This window comes from Amblyraja radiata, chromosome 15 (assembly GCF_010909765.2).
Source record: "Amblyraja radiata isolate CabotCenter1 chromosome 15, sAmbRad1.1.pri, whole genome shotgun sequence".
Lineage (NCBI taxonomy): Eukaryota > Metazoa > Chordata > Chondrichthyes > Rajiformes > Rajidae > Amblyraja > Amblyraja radiata.
Window position 1 is genome coordinate 3671428 of NC_045970.1, and position 19206 is coordinate 3690633.

The window sequence follows — 19206 nt, forward strand, 5'->3', positions numbered from 1 at the left end:
TCCTGGTTAAATAAAGGTTAAATAAAAAATAAAATAAAAAGCAAAAAAGGGTCCTTGGGGAAAAAAGAGGTACCTTAAATTTAGTTGCATCTGCTTGGGTAACTATGGTAGGGTGAAGACTATTCCATGCTTTAATTGTGCGGGGGAACTCCATGGAGCAGCCAGCAACTCAGGATAGAATAAATTGGGTGACGTTTCGGGTAGAAACCCTTCTTTAGACTCCCTCTGGTTTTAGTGTATTTAGTTTAATTTAAAGATACAGCATGGAAACAGGCCCTTCTGCCCACCGAGTCCACGCCGATCACTGATCACCCGTACACTAGTTCTATCCCACACATTAGCGGAGTAAGTCAAGAGCATAGAGAGTTTTATTCTCTCACGTCCCAGTTAGAACAATGAAATCCTTACTTGCAGCAGCACAACAGAATATGCAAACATAAACATAAAACAAAATGGTGTATATTTATATATGAATATATAACTATATAAATATATACGTGTGTGTGTGGGTGTGTATAATGTATATACCCACACACACACTCAATTTCCCTCCTGGGATTAATAAAGTTCTATCGTATAGTATCGTGTGTGTAGGAAGGAGGTGCAGATGCTGGTTTAAACTGAAGATAGACACAAAAAGCTGGAGTACTCAACAGAATCTCTGGACAAAAGGAAAATATTACGTTTTGGGTTGGGTCTGAAATAGGTTCCTGCACACCTTTGGAATGTGGAAGGAAACAAGAGCACCCAGAGAAAACCCATGCGATCAAAGGGAAAAGGAGCAAACTCCATACAGACAGCACCCATATTCAGGATCAATTCCGGGTCTCTGGCACTTTTAGGCAGCAACTTTATGGCCAATGTACAGCCCCATAGTCTTGAACTTAATTAAAATGACAAGTGTGGCATTTCCTGCCGTTGCAAGGGAAAGTGCCAGGAGAGGGGATGGTTTGGGTGGGATGGGACGAATTGACCAGGGAGTTACGGAGGGAGCGGTCTCTGCAGAAAGCTAACAGGGGAGGAGATGGGAAGATGTGGCCAGTGGTGGGATCCCATTGGTAGACAAAAAAAAGCTGGAGAAATTCAGCGGGTAAGGCAGCATCTGTGGAGCGAAGGAATAGACGATGTTTCGGGTGGAGACCCTTCTTCAGGTTGATGTTGTGGGGGGGGGGGGGGTGTCATGAAAAAGAAAGGAAGAGGCGGAGACAGTAGGCTGTGGGAGAGCTGGGAATGGGAGGGGAAGGAGGGAGAAAGCAAGGGCTACCTGATATTAGAGAAGCCAATGTTCATACCGCTGGGGTGTAAACTACCCAAGCAAATATGAGGTGCTGCTCCTCCAATATGCGGTGGGCCTCACTCTGGCCATGGAGGAGCTCCAGGACAGAAAGGTCAGATTCGGAATGGAAAGGGGAGTTGAAGTGTTGAGCCACCGGGAGATCAGGTTGGTTATTGCGAACTGAGTGGAGGTGTTGTGCGAAGCGATCGCCAAGCCTGCGCTTGGTCTCACCGAGGTTGATCATACGTTGAATAATCCAACCATAATAGATATTGCATTCTTTGCAACGTGTAAAAAGAGTTGAGATACTGTATTATAATTTTACTACATGTCATTCTGGTATATATCATGTCTTGATTGGTGAATATGTTTAGCGTGTGGCTTTATTTGAAGCAGAAATAATATGTGAATGCTTCATTGAGCATAATTCCGACTGGTAACTACGCACTTCGCCCAAGCACATTATCGCACGCGTCATGCAAGCCGTCGTAAATGACCACCTAAACTGTCATTTGGCAACCTAAAAAGTTGCCAAGGTTGCACGGCTGGCAACAGGGAAAAAAAGTTAAGCGAGAGCCCTGCTCATGAACTGATGATCGGCCAGCACCGCCATTCATTGTGATCATGGCTGATCGTCCCCAATCATTAACCAGTGCCTGCCTTCTCCCCAAACTGTCATTTGGCAACTTCAAAAGCTGCCAAGGTTGCTCGGCTAACAACAGAGACAAAAAATTAATTGAGAGCCCTGCAAGGTGTATAATATTTTTGACACTGTCATAGGCCTTTCTTACATATGTTGTCACAACGCACTGTAGTCTCTAAACAACGCTTCAGTAATTTTCCTTGACCTCCATTTCAGAATAATAGTGTTTTAAGCCAATAACACGGCACTAGCAGTGGGAATAAATAAATAAATAAATAAATAAATAAATTGAGCACAGCTTTCCAGCCCCTTATCTCAATGGCCACGCTCGGCTGCAAATTGGTGTCAATCTGGTGGACCATCTTCCTCTAGTCGTGCGGGTGGGGGATGGGGGCTCACAAGTGGAACAGCTTTTCATCTAAATCCGGCCCTGTTTATTTGACATATCAGGTGACACCTTATAGAGTTAATAGGATCAACACAAGAAACCAGGATCCCCTGGCAACAGTGAGAAAACTCTGCTACCAATGTTTCACACGTCCTTTTGTTGCGGCCTTGCAAAAAGAGAAACGTTTTTTAAAAATCAAAATCAACTTTATTCAGAATATACAGTATATAGAAAACAAGAACTTGGAAAATTCTACCGACATTCTTGGAGGCTGTACATACATTTGTTTGCCTCGCTTCCTAAGTGGACGCTGGCACGAATTGGTTGCCGCTGCTCTCTCTTCACACTGTGTTTTTGATTTTCTGTTTTTGGATTGAATTCTGTTTTTAATTTGTGTCATTGTGATGTCTTTAATTACTTGTTTTACTCCGATTATATGTTTTTATTCCGATTACTATGTAAGGTGTCCTTGAGATTTTGTATGAAAGGCGCCCATTAAATATAAAATTTATTATTATTATTAATGTTCACAAATATTTTGCCTGGCACCCTTGTCATTCATGTGGCCTCCTGGGGTGATATCCCTTCTCTCATTTGATGACAAAGAGATAAACATGTTATTTTCCGTTGGGCACAAAGAGTCAAAGGCGACTGGTGATAACTGACAGACGTGATAAACAGGCAGAGAAAAGATCACCCTATCAGGCCGGGTGTGACAAATGGAGTGATTCTGTTGCTATCCTGATCTGGGCTTGTATTGGATCCAGGCAGTTCCACCACAGACACACTGCAATTTCATTGCTGTCATTTCTTGCAAAAGCTACTTTCACTTTCTTGCAAAAGCTAGTCTGGAGAACGGTTTCCGCCTGAAACGTCGCCTATTTCTTTTGCTCCATATATGCTGCCGCACCCGCTGAGTTTCTCCAGCATTTTTGTTTACCTTCACTTTCGAGGTTGAGTTTCTACCCAGTTTCAGGAAAAGACTGAGTGAGGAAATCATTGCCTGCAACACCTTCTCAATCGACTCAACAGTTAAAGTGCAGCTAAAGCTGTGAACAGAAATTCAAAGAGCTTTGTATCTAATGAACACCATGAGGTAGAGAACACTGTAATTCCTTCTGTATTAAGTTGATGTGTTAATCATTGTTGGTTTGCAAGTATGTGTAATGCGTTACCTTACATTTGATGCATGTAGTTGGTACTGTATGTTCAGAGATACATAATTAAATGTAGGTTAACGTGTAGAAACATAGAAAATAGGTGCAGGAGGAGGCCATTCAGCCCTTCGAGCCAGCACTGCACGGGAATCCAGACGGTGAACTCAATGGCTGATCGTCCCCAATCAACAGTGCCTGCCTTCTCCCCATATCCCTTGATTCCATCAGCCCCGAGAGCTCTATCTAACTCTCTCTCAAATCCATACAGTGATTTGACCTCCACTGCCCTCTGCGGCAGAGAATTCCACAAATTCACAACTCTCCGGGTGAGAACGTTTTTTCTCACCTCAGTCCTAAATGGCCACCCCTTCCGTGGCCCCTGGTTCTGGACTCGCCCAACATTGGGAACATTTTTCCTGCATCTAGCTTGTCCAGTCCTTTTATAATTTTATTTGTATCTATAAGATCCAGAAAGAAAGATATTTCAAGCTGGTGAATTTGCATTATTAGAACAGCATCTTATCTCCTATCTGGCAAAATTACAGCCAAACTTCAGAAAGCAACTGTTTGTTGTTATTCAGACTACTTGTATGTGTCATAGTTTCTCTGTCATTGTGGTTACATATGTGTTCTATAGACAAAAGTGGGCTTTTTGATCCACCATCTACACTAATCCTATTTGATACCAGTTCAATGGATATTTATTGTCACAAATGCAAATAATCAGTACATAGTGAAATTCATTTTGCATACAATGCCGGTGCCATCATGTGTGATGCCATTTCATTGAGTTCACCGTCTGGATTCCCGTGTGCTCGTTCTACCGGAGCGACTCCCGATCCCCTCCGTCGCCCACGACCGGCTCGGCCCGCGAACCGTCGTCCCTCTCATCTCCTCGCCGGACATCTTATGTCCCGGGGGCAACCTCCTGCAGCCTACCTTCGAGGCACTGGAGACATTAACCCGGTTCACCTTCCTACCGGCCCTTGGTCTCCACGCCCAATGTCTCCAGCAACTCCATCCCAGTATTCCACATCCGATGAGCTATCGGGCGGTTCCGCGTCCAAGGAGCCTCCAAGCGAGTCCAGCCGCCCGCTGAATGCGCCCGGTTTCGGCTCTTCTGCCGTCTGATGGACTGTCCAGTGACGGAGCCTCCGGCGGTTCCACGTCTAACGAGTTCTGGGTTGGTTCGGCCGTCCGACGATTCTTCTGTGGCTTGGTGATGCAGTGCTCGACGAGATACATCTTAAACATTGTTCCTGTCTCAACACGCACTCAGGCGCTGGGTTTAGATTTAAACTATCCTCCTCAGTAACTAATTCCTTCTTGAGCTCTCTCTAAGCCTTTTATCTTTCATTCTAAATCTATGCCAGCAGGCAGGTTTGCCACTGTTACACGGGTGGGTTTAAACTAAATAGTGTGGGAGGGGGGCGGAGACAAATTTGAAATGCAAGGATGGAGTCAAAGGGAAAGAGAGTATAGGGAAAGTTAAAAAAGACCCCGGAATTAACGGGGCGGAAAGCTCATGAAGGGAAAAGGGAGTATGGCCAAATGAAATAGGAATCGGTGTGAAAGGTGAGGCAGTAATGGATTAAAAGGATTATATATGAATGTGTGAAGTATTAAAAGTAAAGTGGATGAGCTTGAGGCTCAGTTAGAGATTGGTAGATATGACATTGTGGGGATTACAGAGACATGGCTGCAGGAGGATCGGGGCTGGGAAATTAATATTCAGGGTTATACATCCTATAGAAAGAACAGGCAGGTGGGCAGAGGTGGTGGGGTAGCTCTGTTGGTGAGGGGTGAAATTCAGTCCCTTGCGAGGGGTGACATAGGTACTGATGATGTACAGTCACTGTGGATAGAATTGAGGAATTGTAAAGGTAAGATGACACTAATGGGAGTTATCTACAGACCCTCAAACAGTCGCCTGGATATAGGGTGCAAGTAGCAGGAGGTAAATTGGCATGTAACAAAGGTAATGCCGCTGTGGTTATGGGAGATTTCAATATGCAGGTAGACCGGGAAAATCAGGTTGGTTCTGGACCTCAAGAAAGGGAGTTTGTAGAGGGCCTCCCAGATGGATTCTTAGAGCAGCTTGTTCTGGAGCCTTGGTTGACTGGAAAAGGATCCTAGCAGGAATGATGGTGGAACAGCAATGGCAGGAATTTCTGGGCATAACTCAGAAGATGCAGCTTCATTTCATTCCAAAGAAGAAGACAGATTCTAAGGGGTGTAAGAGGCAACCGTGGCTGACAAGAGAAGTTAGGGATGGAAAAAAATAATAATAAAAGGTGTATAACTCAGCATAGAGTATCGGGAAGCCAGAGGATTGGCAAACTTTCAAAGGACAACAGAAGGTAACAAAAAGGGCAATACCGTGTGAAAAGATGAAGTACGAGGTTAAGCTGGCCAAGAATATAAAGAAGGATAATAAAAGCTTCTTTAGCTATGTTAAGAGATAAAGATAAGTAAAGACAAATATGGGTCCCTTGACGGCAGAAACAGGTGAAATTATTATTGGGGACAAGGAAATGGCAGAAGAGTTGAACAGGTACTTTCGTTCTGTCTTCACTAAGGAAGGCACAAACAATCTCCCAGATGTACCAGAGGTCAAAGGATCTAGGGAGGAACTGAAATAAATTTGCATTAGGTGAGGAATAATATTGGGTAGACTGATGGGACTGAAGGCTGATAAATCCCCAGGGCCTGATAGTCTGCATCCCAGGGTACTCAAGGAGGTGGCTCGAGAAATCGTGGACGCATTGGTGATCATTTTCCAATGTTCTATAGATTCAGGATCAGTTCCTGAGGGTAGCTAATTGAAGGGTAGCTAATGTTGTCCCACTTTTCATGAAATGAGCGAGAGAGAAAACGGAATTATAGACCAGTTAGCCTGACATCGGTAGTGGGCAAGATGCTGGAGTCAATTATGAAATAAGTGATAACGGCGCAATTGGATAGCAGTAAAAGGTCCAAGTCAGCATGGATTTATGAAGGGGAAATCCTGCTTGACAAATCTTCTGGAATTATTTGAGGATGTGACAAGTAAAATGGATGAAGGAGAGCCAGTGGATATAGTGTATCTGGCCTTTCAGAAAGCCTTTGATATGGTCCCACACAAGAGATTAGTGGGCAAAATTAGAGCACATGGTATTGGGGGTAGGGTATTGACATAGATAGAGAATTGGTTGGCAGACAGGAAACAAAGAGTAGGAATAAACGGGTCTCTGTCAGAATGGCAGGCAGTTGCGAGCGGAGTGCAGCAAGACTCGGTGCTGGGGCTGCTACTATTTACAATATATATTAATGATTTAGATGATGGTATTTAAAGTAACACAAGCAAATTTGCAGATGACACAAAGCTGGGTGGCAGTATGAACTGCGGAGAAGATGCTAGGAGGTTGCAGGGTGACTTGGACAGGTTGAGTGAGTGGGCAGATGAATGGCAGATGCAGTACAATGTAGATAAATGTGAGGTGATCCACTGGCGGCAAGAAAAATGAAGCAGATTATTATCTCAATGGTGTCAGATTAGGAAAAAGGGAAGTGCAACGAGACCTGGGTGTCTTTGTACATCAGTCACTGAAAGTAAACATGCAGGTTCAGCAGCAGTGAAGTCAACTAATGACATGTTGGCCTTTGTGACAAGAAGATTTGAGTATAGGAGTAAAGAGGTACTTCTGCTGTTGTACAGGGCCCTGGTGAGACCACATCAGGAGTATTGTGTGCAGTTTTGGTCTCATAATTTGAGAAAGGACATCCTTGCTATTGAGGCAGTGTAGCGTAGGTTCACAAGGTTACTCCCCGCGATGGCGCGACTGTCATATGAGGAAAGATTGGAAAGACTGCGCTTGTATTCACTGGAATTTAGAAAGATGAGAGGGGATCTTATAGAAACATCTAAGGACTGGACAAGCTAGATGCAGGAAAAAATGTTCCCATTGTTGGGGGAGTCCAGAACCAGGGGCCACAGTCTAAGAATAAAGGGTAGGCCATTTAGAACTGAGATGAGAAAAAAACTTTTTCATCCAGAGAGTTGTGAATTTGTGGAATGATCTGCCACAGGCAGTGGAGGCTGATTCACTGGATAAATTTAAAAGAGAGTTATATAGAGCTCTAAGGGCGAACGGAATCAAGGGATATGGGGAGAAGGCAGGCACAGGTTACTGATTGTGGATGATCAGCCATTATCACAATGAATGGCGGTGCTGGCATGGGGCCAAATGGCCTCCTCCTGCACCTATTTTCTATGTTTCTATGTTTATGCCCTCAATCGTTAGATACCTCTGCCGTGGGGAAATCTTTGCTACAACTTATACTCTCTATGCCTTTTATAATTGTGAATACCTCTGTATGGCCCCGCTCAGTCAACATTGCTCCATGCAAAGTAAACGCAGCCCTTCCAATCTCTCCTCAGGAATCTTTGTACACAAACAACAGATGTTCCAGCATTTCTTACTTTGCAGTATCATATCTCAGTTTAGTTTATTGTCTATTGTACCAAGGTACAGTGAAAACATATCTTGTGATAACACAAATAAAAACTAAAAAGTACTTCAATTTGGGTCTCGGCAAATGTACAAAGTTATTATTTATTCCGATATTGTTGTTTTAAAGATTGTATGAGACCATGACTTCCTGCTTTGTTTCAGGTAAGATGCAGGCAGAGAATAGATAGGTGACCAGCAGCATAGGGTTCAGGAATGCCCTGTGGCCTTTCCCCCTTTTGGATACTGTTGAGGGAGATGACCATGCAGTGGGCAGCAGCAGCAGCCAGGTCTGTGGCACCGGCCATGGCTCTGAGACAGTGGGGTCGGGTGAAGGCAGGCAGAGCAGTAGTGAGAGGAGACTCTATAAACAGGGGGGACAGACAGAAGATTCTGTGGCAGCAAATGGGATTCCAGGATGATCTGGTGCCTCCCTGGTGCCAGGGTTCTGGACATTTTGGATCAGCTACAGAATATTCTCAAGAGGGAGGGTGAAGTCAGAAGTCATTGTGCACGTCGACACAAATGATATTGGTTGGAAAAGGGATGAGGTCCTGCAGAATGAATATAGAGAGTTAAGCCCCTGTCCCACTTAGGAAACCTGAACGGAAACCTCTGGAGACTTTGCGCCCCACCCAAGGTTTCTGTGCGATTCCCAGAGGTTTCCGGAGGTTTTTGTCAGTCTCCCTACTTGCTTCCACTACCTGCAACCTCCGGCAACCACCTGCAACCTCCGGAAACCGCTCGGAAACCTTTGGTGGGGCGCAAAGTCTCCAGAGGTTTCCGTTCAGGTTTCCTAAGTGGGACAGGGGCATTAGGCAAAAGGTTAAGATGCAGGACATTGTGGATTGTAATTTCTGGATTACTAACAGTGGCACATACTTGCTAGTGAGGGTAGCAATAGTACATCAGCGCCTCTACTTTCTGAGAAGATTACGGAGTCGGATAGTCAAGGAAGACTCTCTCTAACTTCTACAGGTGCACAGTCGAGAGCACGCTGACCGGTTGCATCGTGGCTTGGTTCGGCAATTTGAGCGCCCTGGAGAGGAAAAGACTACAAAAAGTAGTAAACACTGCCCAGTCCATCATCAGCTCTGACCTTCCTTCCATTGAGGGGATTTATCGCAGTCGCTGCCTCAAAAAGGCTGGCAGTATCATCAAAGACCCACACCATCCTGGCCACACACTCATCTCCCTGCTACCTTCAGGTAGAAGGTACAGGAGCCTGAAGACTGCAACAACCAGGTTCAGGAATAGTTACTTCCCCTCAGCCATCAGGCTATTAAACCTGGCTCGGACAAAACTCTGATTATTACCAACCACTTTCTGTTATTTGCACTATCAGTTTATTTATTCATGTGTGTATATATTTATATCATGGTATATGGACACATTTATCTGTTTTGTAGTAAATGCCTACTATTTTCTGTGTGCTTAAACAAAGCAAGAATTTCATTGTCCTATACAGGGACACATGACAATAAACTCACTTGAACTTGAACTTGAACTTGATGCATGAGAGAGGGATTCAGATTTTTGGGCCATTGGGATTTGTTTTGAGGCAGAGGTGACCTGTAATAGAGGGACATACACTTATACCTGAACTGGAGGGGCACCAACATCCTTGCTGGGAGGTTTGCCAGTTCTACTCGGGAGGATTTAAACTGGAATGGCAGGGAAGTGGGAACCAGAACAGCAGGAAAACAAAGGGAAGGGCTGATGAGAAAGTGAAGATTAGGCATCAGGCCTAATGAGGAATATAAAGTGATAAGGAAAGAACACATGCGGGTGATTAGGAGGGCCAAAAGTGGTCATGAAATGTCATTACGAATATGCTGGGACAGTTTAAGGTCGAGAAGGAGGTGGTGCTGAGGCTCTTGAAGATCATTAAGGTGGATAGATCCTGGTGCCTGATGAGATCTATGCCAGGTTATTGAGAGAGGCAAGAGAGGATATTGTGGGGGCCTTGACAAGGATCTTCGTTTCTTCTCTAACCACAAGCGACGAGCTGGAGAACTGGGGAGTGGCCAATGTTGTTCCTTTGTTTAAGAAGGAATGTGGACAGAATCCAGGGAACTATAAGCCAGTGAGCCTCACGTCAGTCCAGGGAAACTATTGGAGAGAAATCTTCAAGATGGGATTTACTCCCAGGTGGAAGAGAATGGGCTAATTAATGATAGCCAACATGGCTTTGTATGCAGCAAGTCGTATTTTACTAACTTGAGCATGTTTCTGTGAAGTGACAGAGATTGATGAAGATAGGGTGGTGGATGTTTTATACCTGTACATGGATTTTAGTAAGTCTTTTGATCACGTTCCTCATGGTAGTCTGATCCAGAAGATTAAGATGCATAGAATGCACAGACATTAGACAATAGACAATAGATGCAGGAGTAGGGCATTCGGCCCTTTGAGCCAGCACTGCCATTCATTGTGATAATGGCTGATCATCCACAATCAGTACCCTGTCCCTGCCTTCTCCCCATATCCATTAACTCCACTATCTTTAGGAGCTCTATCTAACTCACTCTTGAAAGCATCCAGAGAATTGGCCTCCATTGAGGCAGAGAATTCCACAGATTCACAACTCTCTGTGTGAAAACGTTTTTCCTCATCTCCGTTCTCCCCTTATTCTTAAACTGTGGCCCCTGGTTCTGGATTTCCCCAACATTGGGAACATGTTTCCTGCCTCTAGCATGTCCAATCCCCTAATAATATTATATGTTTCAATAAGATCACCTCTCATCCTTCTAAATTCCAGTGTATACAAACCCAGTCGCTCCATTCTTTCAACATATGACCGTCCCACCATCTCGGGAATTAACCACCTGAACCTACGCTGCACTGTCTCAACAGCAAGAATATCCTTCCTCAAATTTGGAGACCAAAACTGCACACAATACTCCAGGTGTGGTCTCACTAGGGGCCTGTACAACTGCAGAAGGACCTCCACTGTGACCAGGTCGTATTGATTCAGAACTGGCTGATTCATAGAAGACAGTGTGGTGTGGTGTGTTGGAAGGAAGATATTCTGGCTGGATGTCTGACCAGTGGACTTCGCAGGGATCTGTGCTGGGAGCCCTATCTAGCTCTCTCTTGAAAGCATCCAGAGAACCTGCTTCCACCACCCTTTGAGGCAGAGAATTCCACAGACTCACCACTCCCTGTGAGGAAAAGTGTTTCCTCGTCCTTGTTCTAAATGGCTTACTCCTTATTCTTAAACTGAGGCCCCTGGTTCTGGACTCCCCCAACAACGGGAACATGTTTCCTGCCTCTAGTGTGTCCAAGCCCTTAACAGTCTTATATGTTTCAATGAGATCACCTCTCACCCTTCTGAACTCCAGAGTGTACAAGCCCAGCTGCTCCATTCTCTCAGCATATGACAGTCCTGCCATCCCGGGAAATTAACCTTGTCTGCATCCCAGGGTACTTAAGGAAGTGGCTCTAGAAATCGTGGATGCATTGGTGATAATTTTCCAATGTTCTATAGACTCAGGATCAGTTCCTGTGGATTGGAGGGTAACTAATGTTATCCCACTTTTTAAGAAAGGCGGGAGAGAGAAACCAGAGAATTATAGACCTATTAGCCAGACATCAGTGATGCTGGAGTCAATTATAAAAGATGAGACAGCCGAACATTTGGATAGCAGTAACAGGATCGGTCCGAGTCAGCATGGATTTACGAAGGGGAAATCATGCTTGGCTAATCTTCTGGAATTTTTTGAAAACTGGTTGGGGCAGTTGGCAGATGCATGGCAGATGAAGTTTAATGCAGATAAATGTAAGTTTATCCACTTTGGTAGCAAAAACAGGAAGGCAGATTACTATCTAAATGGCTTCAAGTTGGGAAAAGGGGAAGTACAACTGGATCTGGGGGCCTTGTACATCAGTCTATGAAAGTAAGCATGCAGGTTCAGCAGGCAGTGAAGAAAGCAAATGTCATGTTGGCCTTTATAACAAGAGGAATCGAATATAGGAGCAAAGAGGTCCTTGTGCAGTTGTACAGAGCCCTCGTGAGACCACACCTGCAGTATTGTGTGCAGTTTTGGTCCACTAATGTGAGGAAGGACATTCTTGCTATTGAGGGAGTGCAGCGTAGGTTTACAAGGTTAATTCCCGGGATGGCGGGGCAGTCATATGCTGAGAGGATGGAGCTGCTGGGCTTGTACACTCTGGAGTTTAGAAGGATGAGAGGGTTTCTCATTGAAACATATAAGATTGTTAAGGGTTTGGACACGCAGGAAACATGTTCCCGAAGTTGGGTGAGTCCAGAACTAGGGGAAACAGTTTAAGAATAAGGAGTAAGCCATTTAGAACAGAGACGAGGAAACACTTTTTCTCAGAGAGTGTGGTGAGTCTGTGGAATTCTCTGCCTCAGAGGGTGGTGGAGGAAGGTTCGCTGGATGCTTTCAAGAGAGAGCTAGATAGGGTTCTTACAAATAGCTGAATCAGGGGATATGGAGGAAGGCAGGAACGGGGTACTGATTGGGGATGATCAGCCATGATCACATTGAATGGCGGTGCTGGCTCGAAGGGCCGAATGGCCACTCCTGCACCTATTGTCTATTGTCTTCTCCGCACTGGCCATAAACCTGGGACATCATTCCCATAAGTCCAGGCAGAGCTGTAGGTTAACCTGGTGGGACAGGCAGAGTTGAGCTGGGTTTAGCGCTGCTTCTCTGCGCTGGCTGTGGCCTGGGGGCACCGTTCCCGTCTGACTCCCGATGTCTCTGGCCACCAGGGGGGGGGGGGCACTCGGGTAGGGACGGGGGCACTCGGGTAGGGACGGGGATGGTCCAGTGGCTGTTCGGCAGCGATTGCAGCGCCAGAGACCCGGGATCGATCCTGGCTGTGGATGAGGCGCAGGTCTGTGTCCAGGGCTGCCGAGAGTGTTGTTTGCTTGTGACGTATGGCCTGGGCATGCAATTCAAGCTCTGCTCTCTGATCTTTGCTCCACTAGGACATCTCCAATCACTGCGCTCTATCCTCAGTCCCACCCCCCTCTTCCTCCTCTGACCGACACCTCCCTCCTCCAATCATCACGCTGAATCATCATGGTCCCCCCCACCCCTCCCCCCATTGCCTGCTGACAGACGTGTCTCTCGTCCAATCGGCGCCCTCGATCATCAGTCCCACCTCCACTGTCTCGCGCAAAGCAGAGATTTCACGGAGACAAGCGGACGTGTCCCCCCTGGCATCCCAGGGATTTCCGCCCCTGCACCATGAGCTCTCCACTCAGACAGTTGAAACACACTGCATATATCGGGGGCTTCACTACAGCCACTGGTTTATCAGTGTATCTGGTAACTCTGAAGGGACAATGTCATACCTCTGCAGCATTCAAAGGGAAGCTTTATCTTGCATCAGTAAGTTGTGCCCTTGATGTTACAGCCACCATGCCAGACCATTGGTGGACTATTTGGGGAAAACACCTCCACTTGACTCCTGACCCTAACCCGGGACCATGTATATTAGTGGGAATGCTGCTACTACCTGCAGAGTCAGTGACTGCATCATCAGTGTCGTCACTCACAAAGCACATTCCCAACCTCATTACATGAATCAAAATTCGGTATTCCTACTGCGCATGCCCGGGTCATAGGTCACTAGAGATAAACATTCACGGCAGCTGAGCTGCTGCATGTATACAGACCTGCGTTTCATCTGTAGTCAGGATCGAACCGGGTCTCCGGAGCTGCAAGCACTGTTCAATTGTTACTGGTGTTAACGACACTATTTCTCCACTGGTCCATGCAGAAATCTCAGCAGTGACAATCTAATGAATCACGGTCCGGTCCGCCTCAGCCTGGGTGTATGGGTTCCACTCTCACTCGAGCTGCCCTCCCGGGTTATACAGGGTTATTATACAGGGGTGAACCACGCACCACTCTCCTGCATATCCCCAGGAGGCAGATTTGTGAGTGGAGTCTCACTACCGTCCCCGTCCCCACCCGAGTGTCCATCCTTGTCCAGGGGCGGCCAGAGATGTCCAGGTTGACCCTGGACTGACGGGACACCGGCCCGGAGCAGTGGCGGCCCCAGGCTTACAGCCAGCGCGGAGAAGAAGCGCTAACTCCAGCTCAACTCTGCTCCATCTCCCGAGGAACCCGTTCCCCGATGGGCCGGGGACAGTCAGCTGCACCTCTCGCCTTATCCAGCGGCTGTTGGTTAACCCCCTCAGTGCCGGCAACAGCCGAGCACCAGTCATCACCGGGGATACACACAAAATGCTGCAGTAACTCAGCGGGTCAGGCACCATCTCTGGAGAAGGGCCTCAACCCGAAACGTCACCTACTCCTTTACTCCAAAGATGCTGCCTGTCCCGCTGAGTTACTCCTGCACGTTGTGTCTACCTTCAGTGTAAACCAGCATCTGCAGTTCCTTCCTACAGTGTGACACGTGTCCACGGGTAAAGGCGAGGCGGCGTGAAGAGAGATAATAAACAATAGACAATAGGTGCAGGAGTAGGCCATTCGGCCCTTCGAGCCAGCACTGCCATTCAATGTGATCATGGCTGATCATCCCCGATCAGTACCTCGTTTCTGCCTTCTCCCCATATCCCCCGACTCCGCTATCTTTAAGACCCCTATCTAGCTCTCTCATAAAAGTATCCAGAGAACCGGCCTCCACCACCCTCTGAGGCAGGGAATTCCACAGACTCACAACTCTCTGTGTGAAAAAATGTTTCCTCATCTCTGTTCTAAATGGCTTACCCCTTATTCTTAAACCATGGCCCCTGGTTCTGGACTCCCCCAATATCGGGAGTCGGGGGGATATGGGAGAAGGCAGCGTGTCCAAACCCTTAATAATCTTACATGTTTCAATAAGATCCCCTCATCCTTCTAAACTCCAGAGTATGCACGCACAGCCACTCCATTCTCTCAGCATATGACAGTCCCGCCACCCTGGGAATTAACCTTGTAAACCTACGCTGCACTCCCTCAATAGCAAGAATGTCCTTCCTCAAATTAGGGGACCAAAACTGAACACAATACTCCAGTTGTGGTCTCACTAGGGCCCTATACAACTGCAGAATGACATCTTTGCTCCTATACTCAACTCCCCTTGTTAAGAAGGCCAACATGCCATTTGCTTTCTTCACTGCCTGCTATACCTGTATGTTCTTCCTCGACCAGAAAACCCCCCATCAGGATGGTCTCAAAGCCCTCCGTTCTTCCGCGACCAGAAATTGCATCTCCTCCAACCTCATCTGTTATATCCGCTGCTCTAGATGTCAGCTGATTTACATCGGTGTGACCATGCGGAGGCCTGGCGATCGTTTCGCCGAACAGCTCCGCCCTGGATCAGCATCAGTTTGCATATAGAGCTAATAGGTCAACGGAGGATGCCATCAACATAGCTCTACATAGCTCTACATTCTGCACTGGCACATCTGGAGCATCCTGGCTCATATGTGAGGATGTTATTTGTAGATTTTAGTTCTGCATTTAATGCAATCATCCCCAGCAGAATGGTGGACAAACTGTCTGATCTGGGTGTTAATGCAAACACATGCGGATGGATTAAGGACTTTTAACAGACCGCCCACAGTCTGTCAGAATGGGGTCCAATTACTCCCCAGTCCTGATGCTCAGCACAGGAGCGCCACAAGGATGTGTGCTGAGTCCCATCTTGTATACAATATACACTTATGACTGCACACCAACACACAGTACAAACAGGATCATCATGTTTGCGGACAACACGACTGTGGTGGGACTGATAAACAACAACGACGAGTCTGCCTACAGGGATGAAGTCCAAAAACTGACTGTCTGGTGTACCAAAAACAACCTGGTACTCAACCCATCAAAGACAAAAGAACTGGTCGTTGACTTCAGGAGGAAGAGAAGAGAGGAACCTGCCCCCTTATAAATCAAAGGAGACATGGTGGAGAGAGTCACTGGCTTTAAGTTCCTGGGAATAAACATCTCCCAGGACCTCAAATGGCAAATGAACACCGTCACTCTCGTGAAGAAGTCACATCAGCGGCTGTATTTCCTGAGGTCTCTGCGGAGAGCAAACGTCTCACAGCCGCTGCTGCTGTCCTTCTACCGATGCGCCGTGGAAAGTATCCTCTCCTATGGCATCCTGGTGTGGTTTGCTAGCTGTACTGTGGCTGAGAGGAGGGCGCTGCAGGGAATTATAAAAACTGCGCAGAGCATTACAAACGCTCAACTGCCCTCCTTGGATGATATATATATATTGCGCCGGGCCACAAACATCAAGCATGCCACATCCCACCCTGCCAACCATCTTTTTACTCTGCTCCCCTCCGGGAGGCGATTCAGGTCTCTGAAGGCTCGCACCGGTAGACTAAAAAATAGTTTCTACCCGTGTGCGATAAAAGAGCTAAATTCCAACAGAGAACACTGGGGAAGCAAAATATAATTCCAAGAAATGTCGCCAAATTCTTTTAAACTCTTTTAACCATATAACCATATAACAATTACAGCATTGAAACAGGCCATCTCGACCCTTCTAGTCCGTGCCGAACACATAATCTCCCCTAGTCCCATATACCTGCGCTCAGACCATAACCCTCCATTCCTTTCCCATCCATATAACTATCCAATTTATTTTTAAATGATAAAGGCGAACCTGCCTCCACCACCTTCACTGGAAGCTCATTCCACACAGCTACCACTCTCTGAGTAAAGAAGTTCCCCCTCATGTTACCCCTAAACTTCAGTCCCTTAATTCTCAAGTCATGTCCCCTTGTTTGAAACTTCCCTACTCTCAGTGGGAAAAGCTTTTCCACGTCAACTCTGTCTATCCCTCTCACCATTTTAAAAACCTCTATCAAGTCCCCCCTTAACCTTCTGCGCTCCAAAGAATAAAGCCCTAACTTGTTCAACCTTTCTCTGTAACTTAGTTGCTGAAACCCAGGCAACATTCTAGTAAATCTCCTCTGTACTCTCTCTATTTTGTTGACATCCTTCCTATAATTAGGCGACCAAAATTGTACACCATACTCCAGAATTGGCCTCACCAATGCCTTGTACAATTTTAACATTACATCCCAACTTCTATACTCAATGCTCTGATTTATAAAGGCCAGCACACCAAAAGCTTTCTTTACCACCCTATCTACATGAGATTCCACTTTCAGGGAACTGTGCACAGTTATTCCCAGATCCCTCTGTTCACCTACATTCTTCAATTCCCTACCATTTACCATGTACGTCCTATTTTGATTTGTCCTGCCAAGATGTAGCACCTCACACTTATCAGCATTAAACTCCATCTGCCATCTTTCAGCCCACTCTTCCAACTGGCAGAAATCTCTCTGTAGACTTTGAAACTCTACTTCATTACCTGCAACCCCACCTATCTTAGTATCATCTGCATACTTACTAATCCAATTTACCACACCATCGTCCAGATCATTGATATACATGACAAACAACAGTGGACCCAACACAGATCCCTGTGGCACCCCACTCGTCACTCGCCTCCAACCTGACAAACAACCATCCACCATTACTCTCTGGCATCTCCCATTCAGCCACTGTTGAATCCATCTTGCTACTCCACCATTAATACCCAACCATTGAACCTTCTTAACCAACCTTCCATGAGGAACCTTGTCAAAGGCCTTACTGAAGTCCATATATACAACATCCACTGCTTTACCCTCATCAATTTCCCGAGTAACATCTTCAAAAAATTCAAGAAGATTAGTTAAACATGACCTTCCAGGCACAAATCCATGTTGACTGTTCCTAATCAGACCCTGTTTATCCAGATGTTTATATATATTATCTCTAAGTATTCTTTCCATTAATTTGCCCACCACTGACGTCAAACTAACAGGTCTATAATTGCTAGGTTTACTCTTAGACCCCTTTTTAAACAATGGAACAACATGCGCAGTACGCCAATCCTCCGGCACTATTCCCGTTTCTAATGACATTTGAAATATTTCTGCCATAGCCTCTGCTATTTCTACACTAACTTCCCTCAATGTCCTAGGGAATATCCTGTCCGGACCTGGAGACTTATTCACTTTTATATTTCTCAAAAGTGTCAGTACTTCCTCTTCTTTGATCCTCATAGTTTCCATAGCTACTCTACTTGTTTCCCTTACCTCACATAATTCAATATCCTTCTCCTTGGTGAATACCGAAGAAAACAAACTGTTCAATATCTCCCCCATCTCTTTTGGCTCTGCAGATAGTTGGCCACTCTGACTCTCTAATGGACCAATTTTATCCCTCGTTATCCTTTTGCTATTAATATAGCGGTAGAAACCCTTCGGATTTACTTTTACCTTACTTGCCAAAGCAACCTCATATCTTCTTTTAGCTTTTCTAATTTCTTTCTTAAGATTCTTTTTACATTCTTTATACTCCTCAAGCACCTCATTTACTCCATGCTGCCTATAACTATTGTAGATCTCCCTCTTTTTCCGAACCAAGTGTCCAATTTCCCTTGAAAACCATGGCTCTTTACAATTTTTACGATTTCCTTTCAACAGAACAGGGACATAAAGATTCTGTACTCTTAAAATTTCACCTTTAAATGCACTCCATTTCTCTTCCACATCTTTCCCATAAAACAAACTGTCCCAATTTACTCCTTTTAAATCCTTTCGCATCTCCTCAAAGTTAGCCTTTCTCCAATCAAAAATCTCAACCCTAGGTCCAGTTTTGTCCCTCTCCATAATTATATTGAAACTAATGGTATTGTGATCACTGGACCCGAACTGTTCCCCAACGCATACCTCTGCCACCTGACCCATCTCATTTCCTAACAGGAGGTCCAGTACCGCCCCTTCTCTAGTAGGTACTTCTATGTATTGTTGCAAAAAACTTTCCTGCACACATTTTACAAACTCCAACCCATCCAGCCCATTTACAGAATGTGTTTCCCAGTCTATGTGTGGAAAATTGAAATCTCCCACAATCACTACCTTGTGCTTACTACTAATATCTGCAATCTCCTTACATATTTGCTCTTCCAATTCTCGCTCCCCATTTGGCGGTCTATAATACACCCCTATAAGTGTTGCTACCCCTTTCCCATTTCTCAGTTCCACCCAAATAGCCTCCCTAGACGAGCCCTCTAATCTATCCTGCCAAAGCACTGCTGTAATATCTTCCCTGATAAGCAATGCAACACCTCCACCTCTTGCCCCTCCAATTCTATCACACCTGAAGCAACGAAATCCTGGAATATTTAGGTTCCAATCACAGCCCTCCTGCAACCATGTTTCACTGATCGCCACAACATCATACTTCCAGGTGTCA

The 19206-nt window shown here is 45.8% G+C and overlaps 1 protein-coding gene across 1 annotated transcript in view; it reads left to right on the plus strand.

Moving 5' to 3' along the window:
* Window positions 1-3286: 3286 nt before the first annotated feature.
* The window catches only part of LOC116980971 (interferon-induced protein with tetratricopeptide repeats 5-like), a 153840-nt gene continuing 137920 nt past the window's right edge, over window positions 3287-19206 (plus strand). The window contains exon 1 of the mRNA XM_033033541.1: window positions 3287-3403. Coding sequence (XP_032889432.1) covers window positions 3390-3403 — 14 coding nt within the window. The 5' untranslated portion in view covers window positions 3287-3389. The remainder of the gene's footprint in view (window positions 3404-19206) is intronic.